Here is a 12,647-nt window from a genome sequence, read left to right as displayed (position 1 = left end):
AGTAGCTCTAATTTTACTTGGTGACGCTTGCCAATTATGACCACCTCTCCTCCGTCCTTATTTTCTCAATTCTTTGTTGTATTTCACCATATTGACCTATGTCCAGCTCCCTGTAACTCCTTTCTGCTGTCACTTCTATAATATTGTACTTTCCTACCTTTCTGATTGCTTCCCATCAGTCTCCATTTCCTCTGTGTATATCCTTAAATACAGAAGGCAGTCTGGCTTAGTAACTGCATGCTCTGGAGTCAGCAGCCATATTGCTCTACCACCTGACCAGTTGTGTGACTTTGGCCAAGCCACTTTCCTCTTTGAACTTCAGTTTTAATATTAGAAAAATGGAGATAAGGTCTAACTCCTATGGTTGTTAAAAGGATTAAATTATGAGACTACAGTACCTCGCATCCAAAAAACCAAACCAAACCCATTGCCGTAGAATTGATTCCGACCCATAGCGACTCTAGAGGACAGAGTAAAACTGCCCCATAGGGTTTCCAAGGAGCAGCTGGTGGATTTGAACTGCCCACCTTTTGATTAGCAGCCAAAACCACGGTACCACCAGGGCTCCAAACTTGGCAAAGTAGGTACAAAATGAGTAGTATTAATATAACTAGCTGTATTGTTCTATAATCCTCTAGTATTGTTTCTTTATTCTGATTTTTACTTTACATTTGTTCCTTGGGGGAATCTTATCTACTTTAAGCATTAATGAGTTTATGTCTGTATCTTGGATTCTTTCCTAAACATCTAATAAATTTCTATCCCTATGCCAGACTTACCATGTATCTTCAGCCACTCCTCAAACTGAAAAAGAGGGTATACTCTCCAACTCATTTTATATTACTTGCATAACCTTGGTACTAAAACCTGTCGAACAAAAATCTCGTTGAAAATAAAATTTTTTAAAGATACTATTTACAGTAGTGACAAATAGCTAGTTATAAATCTATAGATAAATATAGCTAGGAAAAATGTGCACGATTTCTGAGGGAAAAATTAAAAAGCTTTTATTAGACATTACGGAGCCCTAGTAGAGCAGTGGTTCAGTGCTGGGTTGCTAACTGAAGGATTAGAGGTTTGAAACCACCCAGCGGTTCCATGGGAGAAAGACCTGATGATCTGCTCCTGTAAAGATTACAGCCAGGAAGGCCCATAGGGCAGTTCTCCTCTGTCATGTGGTGTCACTATGAGTTGGAATTGACTTAGTGGCACCCAACAGCAACAATTAGACATTGAAGGAGATCTAAATAGATACCATTGGACAACTCAGTTTTGTTTTTGTTTTTATTGTGGTAAAAAAAAAAAAGAAAAAGAGGTGAAATTGTGCAGTACAGATTAGTAAGCAAGCACAAGTAATCCCATGCTTACCTTGCTTAATGGGTAATCCATCTCTGCCCTTAATGAAAATAAGGTAGAAGGTTTTGAGCAGCTTTGTGGTATTAGACTGTGTTTTAAAATATCACTCTAGAGAATACGTTATAGGAGTAAGGCAGGACCATTTTGATTTAGTTAGACCAAAATAGTGACAATCAAGAAAATAGATAGATTTGTGAAATATTTAGAAAGTGAAATGGACAGGTCTTGGGAGATGGATTGACTGGGATAATTAATTACTCTCTCTTTAGGAATTTGTGTATGCAGTGTAGCCAAATAGCAGTTACTGTTTGATTCCTCATTAGGATATTTACAACCAAATGTCCAAATGGTTTAACTTTATATTTTAATTTATGCTCAGATGCTTAAAAAAAAAAAAAAAAAAACCCAAACCCATTGTCCAGTTAAGTGGATGCCAACTCATAGCAATTCAGGTGCTGAGTAGATAATACTACTTTTGAACAGAAGTATTTTCTGAATGTCTTAGATTTAAGACTGGGACTGCATGCACCAGTTAAAAACCTATAGCTTGAGGTTTACCAGTAAAGTGGATGCTTCATTAGCAGCATGCTAATGCTTATTATTAGCCATAATTACTGTATTTATTTAAAAACAACCTTTGCATATGAAAATGTCAGTCTTAGTGGTGAAGTTTGTATTTATCCTAGCACAGTTTATTATGCTTAAACTGAATTTGGCCTGCTGTGTTAGAAGTCAATAAAATTTATTTATTGCTTCATAAGTGTAATTGTACTCTGATTTTTGTTTCCTGTGGTCTTAAAAAACAAAAACTACAACTTGAGATTGTAGTATATTTCAATACATTGTGTGTTTTAAAATACTTTTTGAAGTATCAGAAGTTGCTGGTACATTTTTCTAGGTATTTGTTGTGCTATTCCAGTGTGAGTCCTTGCTGCGCTGTAAGGCAGCCTTTATCAACCTGAGTTTGAGGGAGAGAATTAAACCTTGTTGCCTTAAACCAGCCATTATATAGTTAACTTCTCTCCTGTACTAGTTATGTACCAACTAGGACAATTGAGAAAATAGTTACTTGAATGATTCTGTCTGTGTTCTGAGGCTTAGGTGAGGAATCCCTATTGAGAAAGGCTGCTAAGGGACAAAAAAACTTAACTCTTCTGTAGCTGTGAGCAGTGCAAATTGCTACCTGCTTTGTGCTCAAGAATAAATAAAAATAATGCCTGCAAGATTTCTACTGAAAGCCTAGCTTAAGAACTTTTACAAATAGACTATTATCTTATGGTTTTACTGTATCCCTTTATATCATAATATAAGTTCTTTAAAAGATGTTTAAAAGTGAAAGCTAAGGGAATGCTGATAGTGAGGCACTTGGTGTAGACATTCACTAAAACTGCATGATAAACATTTCTTTTAGTGTTCTACCTCACTTCCTTTAGTCTTCCTGTCCCTCTTCCTCTCAGACTGACTTAAGTGGTGATATTTTTCTAGTATCAGCCCTCGATAGCCTGTAATTTGTTTATGTGTCAAGGAAAATACCTCTTCACATTGCGATCCTTAAATGAAAGGTGCCTCTGTTAAAGGTATTTGTTAAAATTGAGAGGAAAAAATATTTTCACTACATTCTATTACATTTTCATTTTCATATGGTAAGTAAGACCTCAAATGTGATGATTTTCTTATGGTAGCTATTTAAGGGTTTTTTATTAATAGTGTAAAATATCTGTTTTCTGGTTCATACAAAAATACAAATGCAAGGGAACATAAAGATGCATGTGTTCTGTAATGTTTTCATTAGTAAACATTTATTTTAATGTTATCTAGGCTATCAAGTACTAGCTCCAACTGCCTATTATGATCAGACTGGTGCCTTAGTGGTTGGTCCTGGAGCAAGAACTGGCCTTGGAGCTCCAGTTCGATTAATGGCTCCAACACCCGTTTTAATTAGTTCAGCAGCAGCACAAGCTGGTAAGTGTAATTGACATTTTCAGGAATAATGTTTTTTTTCTAGTGTTTTTGAAATATTTAAAAAATACAGAATAGTTTTCTGGATACTTTTAAGAAGTATCTGAAATTTATATTTTACAGCAGCGGCGGCAGCAGCTGGAGGAACTGCAAATAGTCTCACGGGCACCACAAATGGTCTATTTCGGCCAATTGGCACTCAGCCACCACAGCAGCAGCAGCAGCAGCAGCAGCAGCCAAGCACTAATCTGCAGTCTAATTCATTTTATGGGAGCAGTTCTCTAAGTAATAGCTCCCAGAGCACTTCTTTATTTTCTCATGGACCTGGTCAACCTGGAAGTGCATCCCTTGGCTTTGGAAGTAGTAGCTCTTTGGGTGCCGCTATAGGCTCAGCGCTCAGTGGATTTGGTTCATCAGGTAAGTTTGCTTTTAAGATGAGTGTACACTGCTAAGTGGATATGAGCAGTTTGTTTTTAATATTAAAATAAGCAATGATAGCATATAGTATAGGAAAGACAGGAATAGCGTTGATTTATTGGTATAATTTTGAAAAAGAAAAAGTACCTCCTGCCAATCCTTAAACATTTATGGATGTTTAATTCATCTCAGGCAGCCCATCCTTACTCAAATATAAGTTTCCTTTTCTTACTAGCTTTAAAATGATATTCCTATAATTTTGTTTTAGGTAGTTTTATTTGGAGCAATATATTGTATGCTGATGATTAGCCCTTCCTTATTCTCTCCATAATGTTAATGTGTGAAGAGCCAAATATTTTGTCATCTTACATTTTTGGTCTTCTAAAATAATCTCAGCTTATCAGATGGTTTATTCTTATTCAGCGCTGGTTGTTCATTATGGTTTCGTTTATTTGACATATAATAAAAAAAAATGTAATTAAATGTTCTAAACAGAAGCCCCTAAGAAACTATTAGTATGCTTATTTTTATTTTAGATTAAATACATTAAGTCTGTATCTCTTTAAAAGTATATATATGTGTGTAAAAGATGTTTCTTCTCATATCCCAGCATTATTTACCCCTTAAGAAATCCAGATTTTAAATAGCTTCACAAAATAATTTACCCATACAAACTGGTTCCTGGATTTTGTGACTGAGCTAAAGAACTAAGTGAAGAAGAGGCCCCTGTTGAGCCCGTGTTGAATTAGAATGCTTTGAGGTTTCCAGAGAATTCAGGAAACAACAACAGCAACAAAAAAAGGGGCTTACCGTAGTTTCATTGGTACAATTAGTAGCCTTTTCTTCCTGAGGGCAGGATTCAAGCTTCAAGAGATTTTCTATTTAAGTAACATCCTGGAATTTTTTAATGTCTCCTTCTCATCTGTTTTCCCACTATGTCAAATTATATTCTTTTCTGGTGTGGAAAATGGCAAAAGTAACATACGCCAGTCATTGTTAACTATGCTTTCTAATGAAGTGTCTTCTGCACTTTTAGCATTTATAAGAGCTGTAAACTTTTAGGTGCAGAATACTCCTTTGCTAAAAAATAAAGTACAATAGAAAAATGCCATACTTCTCAAATATAAAATAAAGAATGGGCACAAAAACTCCTGAGATGAGGAGAAATTTAGCGACCATGGAGACTGTTCAATCTTTTAGTTTTCCCACTTGAGTTTTTTCATCCCTTTTTGAAGTTCAGTATTTTTACCTCCAGCTCAGGCAACTCCCATAGGATTCATTCTTTGTTTCTAACACAGTTCACATGAGCATTTCTCCCCAAGGAGTTCTAAATATTTAGAGTAAAACCACAAGAATGCATAATTTTTTTTTTATGGAGATAGTTTCTAAAATATAGATGTTAAACCCTAAGTAATTCAGGGAAAATAGAAGAGAGCTTTGATAAAAACCCTGTGTTCCTTTTTCCTGATAAAATATACGACTTGTGGTTTGGTTACATCTTTGTAGGCCCCTTAACCTGCTCCTTCTTCCAAATTCCTATTTGTCTCTTAGTTGTTAAGACCTTCCCCCTGCATTCTACTCGGCATAAATATATTGTCCCTTAACAAATGTTGCCTGCTGATGCCTCTTTCCCAAAAGCTGATCTTTATTTCTTCATGCCTCCTTTATTTATAACCATTGCTTATTCAATTCTGATTTCTAGTCTGGGGTACCTCTGTTTTACCTTACCTCAGAGGGCACTAGTGATTGCCACCCCTAAATGCCAGTAAATAGCTTGTCATCTTCTCCCTCTTCTTGGGCATTTTGAGAGAGTTCATTCAAGTTCTACATGTATATACTCTTACAAGTCTACCCTTTGTCATTTTCCAGTATGACAATGACATACCTATAGAAATCTAAAATGTAATTGTGTGCATATGTGCACACACACAATTGGCATACACATCATCATTTGCTTGCCTATATGATGGAATTTTTAATGTTTATATGTGGTAAATACCCTAATTTATAACACAGTTGACCAGGAAGCTTAGCCATTGCAATGGAGTACTTAAATCATACTTCTTATAGCCCATTATTTAGAAAGTGCTATTACAATTGAAAATTTATAATTTAACATTTTTTACACAGCTGATGGATGATTAGTGACTCCACTGTCTAGTCTCTTAGGTTATTTTAGCTATACTTCGTGTCATATTTCATAGTCACACTTTTGCAGACAATTTAGGCGTATAGTAAAATTTAAAGAGCCAGCTAGTTTATATTTAAAGTAAAGCTATCACTGAATTATTTTTATATGTTTGACTTGGCTTTTCCTTTTTGGAAGAAAGTAATATTGCACATATCAAAACTATGGTTTGTTTGGTTATTTGCCAGTGCAGTAGTGCTGCGAATCTCATTAGAGAGCTAATGTCTTTTTCTTTGTCCGTTAAATTGTTTTCTACAATAAATAGGAATTTTAATGTAGTCATGGTTTAGGAAAATCACTTTGACAGTGTCCTTTTAAATTAGCATAGTTAATATACGTTGACAATTTTGCCAAAACCAACTCAAGAACTATTTATATCAGTGTCTTTTTTTTTTCTGCTATTAAAATACATATAGCTGCTTAGTATTTTCCTATTATATTTTAAAATGTGAGATTGTCAATAAAACATATGATCAGTCTTTCAGAAACAGCACTGGCTGGTACAAAAAAGTTGAATAGTGTAATCTTTTGCCTAATACACTAGTATGAGCCGGTTTGTTTTTTTTTTTTCTCTATAGAACTTTTTGAATTTTGCGAAACCAATGTATTCAAGTTTTCTGTCTGTCTTATAAACTTAATTTGGGCTACGTACCATGAGCTCTGCTTAATTTTTCTCTTTATATCCTATACAATCTACTTATAATAGACTTGCTATTAGAAAAGACTTAATAGAATAAAACTTTAAAATTCTATTCAAAAGAATTACCACATTGGTCCAAATGTAGAGCTTATCTTTTAAAAAATTTATTTGACAAGAAATGTAATATGAAATTCTGTTAGGTGTAAAAGGCAGTAGGTTGAGAGAGGCTAATGCTCAAAAATAAGAAAGAAACATACTTGAAAATATGGGCTGTGAGACTTAAGAGTTGGTAGTTAGGCAGCCCTTATGGACACATCATAAAGAATTTGATTATCCTGAGATATGTTAATTAACAGCCAGCACTTGAGTTGCTCTACAGAGCATCCATAGCTCATCAAGGCCCTCATGGTAATGTGATTCTTCCCCCGCCCCCACCCCCCCCCCATGATTTTGTAGAATACAGGAAGGAAAAGGGCATTAGTTAATAGTTAAATTTGAGATTAAGTTAATATGGGATGTAAGATAAGAAAAATTGTATATTAATATAAGGAGAAAAAACTGAGCAATCTTCACTTGAGGAAGAGTCTCAGGGTGCCATTAGTAGAATCTTTGGAATGGAGGATTCCTGAGGGTAAGTGAAAGCATGTCTTTTGGTGTGATAAGAGTAATGAGAGGTAGTAATATTCTACAAGAAAGTATTTTCAGGTGTATTTTTGCAATTTAGTTGGAGAATAGGGGGAATTTATAGTGTGAAAAGTACTGAGGAGTTGCCATTTTTATTTCATAGCTGCCTAATATTCGGGCCGATATGAATTTAATGGGCTGTGATTTGAACACAAGCTAGAAGCCAAATCAAATGTGAATGGTGAGGGAAATGTGTTAAATATTCTATAAATCAGTATAACCTTTTTTTTCTTTGGCATTGAGTTGAAGTTTAAGAATCAGGTTCTAGAGATTAGGACACTGCCAGAATTTAACTTTATTGGAATTTAATCTCTAACATGTCCTAAAGAAGACCACATGTAATTGCAGGGTTTATAATCATACCAGGGTATTAAAGCACAGTAATCACATGTGTCAGTGGTAAATATGTGTGAAATAATGCAACATATGACTGCTCTGTTAAGTATTTAGTTACTGTATAGGGGTGCATTTATACCCTTTTATGATTAATAAGTTAGTGTATATAGTTATCACAGTAATTATCTTCTCCACAATGTTTCTAAAAGTAATTATTGTGATCACTTCTTTTGTTGCCCAGCAAGAGTTGGGGATAGGTTTTATTCAGTTAACACTGTATGTAATTAGGGTTTTTTTTATTTCTTCTTCAGTTGGCAGTTCTGCAAGTAGTAGTGCCACAAGGAGAGAGTCTCTATCTACTAGCTCTGACTTGTACAAAAGACCTAGTAGCAGCCTAGCACCCATAGGGCAGCCATTTTACCATAGTCTGGGATTTTCCTCCTCTCCAAGTCCAATAGGCATGCCTCTGCCAAGCCAAACTCCAGGACACTCACTCACGCCACCGCCATCACTTTCATCACATGGATCCTCATCCAGTTTGCATTTAGGTAAAAAAAAAAAACCAAAACCCTTTTTATTTGTATGTATACATGTATGTGTGTTTGTGTGTGTGTGTATGTTTATAATATATGTAAAATATTTAATGTTGGATAAAACATGCCGAATTGCTTTTGCTTTTAGATATTAGCCTTTGGAAAAGGTTCTGCTTTTCTGAAAATTAAGAGTGAGGGTCTGATATACAGTAAGGTAAAGACCCCCTGTTGTACCTTATGGGCTTTTTATGAAATACAATGGTGTGTTTTTTTCTTGTCTGTGCTTTTGATTTGTGTGTGTTTTAGATCATCTGAAAAGTCAACTATTGATACGTGATAGCGAAAGACGAATTTCGCTTTCAAAAGTTTTTGCACACCAGCAGAGAACATTAGTCACACAGTTACCAAACTTAAATCATTTAGTTTAGAACAATGGTTTTTGCTTTGCCTTTTGAATGCCTGGCCATTTAACTCAAAGGGTTGTTATCAGGGGATGTCAATTTAGTATGTTTGTGAGTTGAGAAGCTTATGGGTTTGGTCCATATACTTCTCTAATTTTTGAATGTGTTAATTTAAGAAAAAAATGTTTTAAGCTGGTAGTACCCCTGAAGTTGGAGAATTTAGAACTTTTTTGTTTATATCTGTACATTAAAATTACTTCCACCCTATACCCCCCAAGATTATTACATTGGTGGTTACCTTTTTTCTCTCTCCTGAATGTATTTAGCCTCTTATCAGAGGCCGTGTAAGAGAAATTATTTCATTAATTAGATGCTGAATTTTTGTAATCTGGCTTACCTCAACTAAAACTGACAGATTTTAATGCTGACTTGGAAAGATTTAATCCGCTTGTGATTTTAAAAAGTAATGTTGCTCTTGTAAGCAGATATACTATAAGTTAGTGATTGTGTTTTGACCCCTAATCATATGGATTTCAATATTTTTTCCTAAAGCTCATTAATACAGTAAAGGTCCATCGTAACAAAGATACCTGGTAAAGTGATCATCATTTAGATTTATGTTATTTCAAGGTGGGCTCGATTTTCTTTTTTGAAAACCATGGTCCTCTGCCCCAAATTCTGGTCCTTTGCTCTTTTGAGGGTTTCTTTGTTGAGTATATGTAATCATTTATTTGGGTGGGGTCCTTAGATCTGCTTTGCAGCACTATTTGTGTAGATTTACCAGTTTTTAGACTAACACGTTCCTTCATTTATCATCTTTTCTTCTTAATCACAGGAGTTACTCACTTTCTGATTTCTGTTACTACCAAGACAAACCCCCCACTACCACTGCCCCCTCCTCACATAAGACATACTTTTGAAACTTTGAAATGGACATAAAAACTTGGAACAAAACAAACCTAAGAATAGACCTATTGTAATAACTTTGTGTTTTATTCATTAAAATAATATTTGTTGTGTCCTGTCATTTTTCATGGGTAAGTTTCAGATCAGATTTCTGTTTAACTGTTACTGCTTGTGTTGTGCTTTAGAGCCACTATAAATGACATTAGTTATTGTTCTATATAGCTTGCTTAGAAAGTCGGTACAAATGACTTTCAAAGTCGATAGCAATCTAGGTATGTGCCTTTTTCCTTTAGACAGTGAGGAATCTAACCTAATAGATGTGTGAGGAAGGAATTCTAGTCATTTATGGGAAATAATCATCACTTGGGCCAACATTTCTGCATTATAGTCTGTTACTTTTGTACCCAGAGTTAAACTCCTTGATTTAACTTCAGCGTGAAATCTGAAATTTTTCTGCATCTCTGATTGTGGGATGGCTTGTAGTGTATCTCAATTGGAATTATCTGTAGATTATTCTCTTTTGTGATCTCTAATTTCCTTCTTTAGTTGTATCACTGGCAACATGTTAATAATGAACACACCCTGCCAAGTTAAAAACAATTCAGTAGATTTCATTAATTTGCTGTATGTATAGTGTTTTTTAGAAATAATCTATTCCTCTGCTTTCCTGTGATTGAATCATGATGCAAGGCTTATGTGTTCTCTGGTTTAAAAAATATTTTTAAGTTGTATATCTTTTAAATGAATTTCTTCATGAATCAGGTAATCAAGGCTTCTGGTACATAAAATACCTGTGGGAATGGGATTTGCATATTCTTTAAAAAATATATATTTACTCGGCTCACATTAAGAATGTAAGATCATAGGGTAGAGATGTTTTCTGTCTCATTAGAATTGGTTGGGATTAGTTAATTCAAGTTATTGTTCAGTTTTTCAGACAGGAACATTATTATAGTTATTGATATGCCTTGAGATCTGAGGTCCCAAAATATTTAATGAAACATAATAAACTTTTTTACAAGCTCTCTTTTTGCTAGTGCTATTCATAGAAGATGACTAATTTCAAAGATGATGTTTTCTATTTTTAAAGAGCAGGCATTTGATCAGTGTATATATTTTTAGCAGGATTGACTAGTAGTCCCTTTTTGATTGACAAACAAGAATCTTTAAATAAATTTTGAGTGTTCATTTTTTATGATAATCTAAAATCCTTTTGTTCACATTTGTAACCGTGTTACCCTTCTAATATATCCAAGGTAGAAGCATGAAAAATATATTCTTCCATATTCTACTATGTATATCTAAGGGATAGAGACTCTTGTTTAAATATGATCATAATCACAGCATCCTTTTCATACCTTTCAAAATCAATAATTCCTAATAAAATATTATTTAAAATTAATCCTCATAGTTTCCCCAGTTGACTTAAATATCTTTTTACAGTTGCTTTGTTTGAATCAGGGCCCACACATTGCATTTGTTTGATAAGTTTTTCAGTCTGTAACAGTTTTTCTTTCCTCTTTTTTTTTGTTTCCATTTATTTGTTGAAGAAACTTTGTCCTGTTGAATCAACTTTATTGATTTTTCTAATTGTGTCCCTGAGGTGTTGTTTAACATGTACCTCAGTCTTCTATATTTCCTGTAAACTGAAGCTAGATCTAGAGCTTTGGTCAGTTCCTTTGTTTTGGCAAGATGTGTTTCTGTGCTGTCGCACCATATCAATAGACCCATAATGTCTGCTTGTCTCCGTTGATGAGTTTGTCAGCCTGGTCCACCTAATGGTTTTAGCAGCCTTTGATTATTGCACAGACCTGCGGTTTCTTCAGAGGTTGCAAATCGTGGTACTCTAGTTCTGTCATGCCTTCTGCATTTCTTTGTTGGAACTTTTCTATAAAGAACTTCGCCTCAAATACCTGAAATAACCGTTTTATGTAGGAGTCATCATTAACACTTGATTCTTTTCCTCTATTTACTTAATGAGTTGATGGCCTAGCAACCTTTAAATGTGATGCATGGGTTTTTCCATCATCATCATCTATAGATTGATTAATTTTGTGATAGTTGAAGTGTTTTAGTCCATTGCAGTCCAAGAGATGTCAGTTTTTTTTTTTTCAAATAATATTGTATTTTAGGTGAAAATTTACACAGCAAATTAGGTTCCCATTTAACAGTTACTACACAGATTATTCACAGACATTGGTTACATTTTTCACAATGTATTACCATTCTCATTAATTCACTTCTGGAAATTTCATTTCCAGTAATCTGATTTCCCTGTCCCCTTACCCTTTTATCTCTGTTTTAGAGTAATTGTTGACCATTTCGTCTTACATAGATGATTTTTTTAAGGTGCACAGTACTCACTGGTAATATTCTTTATGAACTAGTCTGTTACTTAGCTAGCAGATGACCTCAGGAAATAATTTTGGTTCAGGGTTTATGGAGTATCTCAGTGTGATAGTCTTGGGGAGTCCTCTAGTCTCAACCAGTCCAGTAAGTCTGGACTTTTTAAGAATTTGAGTTCTGTTCCACATTTTTCTCCCCTTGTATCAGGGTACATCTGTTGTGACCCTGATCAGCATGGTCACAGGCACCATCTAGCTCTTCTGGTCTCAGGGTAGATGAGGCTGTGGTTCCTGTAGACTGTTAGCCCTATGGACTAGTTTCCTCACTGAATCTTTTGTTTCCTTTCGCTTTTGGTCTGGAAGATAGACCGATCATTGTATCTTAGATGGCCGCTTGCAAACTTTTAAGACCCAGGACACTACTCACCGAACTAGGATGTAGATAGAACATAAACTTTGTGAACTATATTATGCCAGTTGATCGATTTGTCCCACAAGACTATAGTCCTAAGGCTTCAAACCCAGAAAACCAATTTTGCAAGGTGTTTGGTTATATCTAAGAAGTATCCGTAACTGTGCCCCGTATGTATGTATATGAATATACATGCATGCACACACATGTATATATACATATAACTGCATGTGTATGTGCACACATATATACATGCCTATACACATATATTTTTTGGTTGTTGCAAAATTATATGTCCTAGCATTTACCAGAAGTGTTCTTTTATGTGTTGTGTGTGTACTTCTTAGTGACATCCTTTACCTTAGACTATGCATGCTTCACCCACATTCAGTGTCACCAAAAATAGCAAGTGTCTACTACCTAAAGAGTGATTCCCCCATCCCAACTCTCCCATCCCTGGTAACCACCAG

At 34.9% G+C, this 12,647-nt stretch overlaps 1 protein-coding gene across 16 annotated transcripts in view; it reads left to right on the top strand.

Moving 5' to 3' along the window:
• PUM2 (pumilio RNA binding family member 2) overlaps positions 1 to 12,647 on the top strand; it is a 103,370-nt gene that overhangs the window by 64,555 nt on the left and 26,168 nt on the right. For 14 of the 16 annotated variants that reach the window (XM_023550450.2, XM_023550449.2, XM_023550451.2 and 11 more), the window contains 3 exons: positions 3,175 to 3,318; positions 3,439 to 3,732; positions 7,892 to 8,128. In XM_023550450.2, coding sequence (XP_023406218.2) covers positions 3,175 to 3,318; positions 3,439 to 3,732; positions 7,892 to 8,128 — 675 coding nt within the window. The remainder of the gene's footprint in view (positions 1 to 3,174; positions 3,319 to 3,438; positions 3,733 to 7,891; positions 8,129 to 12,647) is intronic. The other 2 variants (XM_010591944.3, XM_010591943.3) reach the window with 1 other exon arrangement.

This window comes from Loxodonta africana, chromosome 12, assembly GCF_030014295.1.
Source record: "Loxodonta africana isolate mLoxAfr1 chromosome 12, mLoxAfr1.hap2, whole genome shotgun sequence".
Classification (NCBI taxonomy): domain Eukaryota; kingdom Metazoa; phylum Chordata; class Mammalia; order Proboscidea; family Elephantidae; genus Loxodonta; species Loxodonta africana.
The sequence above is the reverse complement of the archived record's forward strand: the minus strand, read 5'-3'. Positions and strand labels throughout refer to the sequence as shown.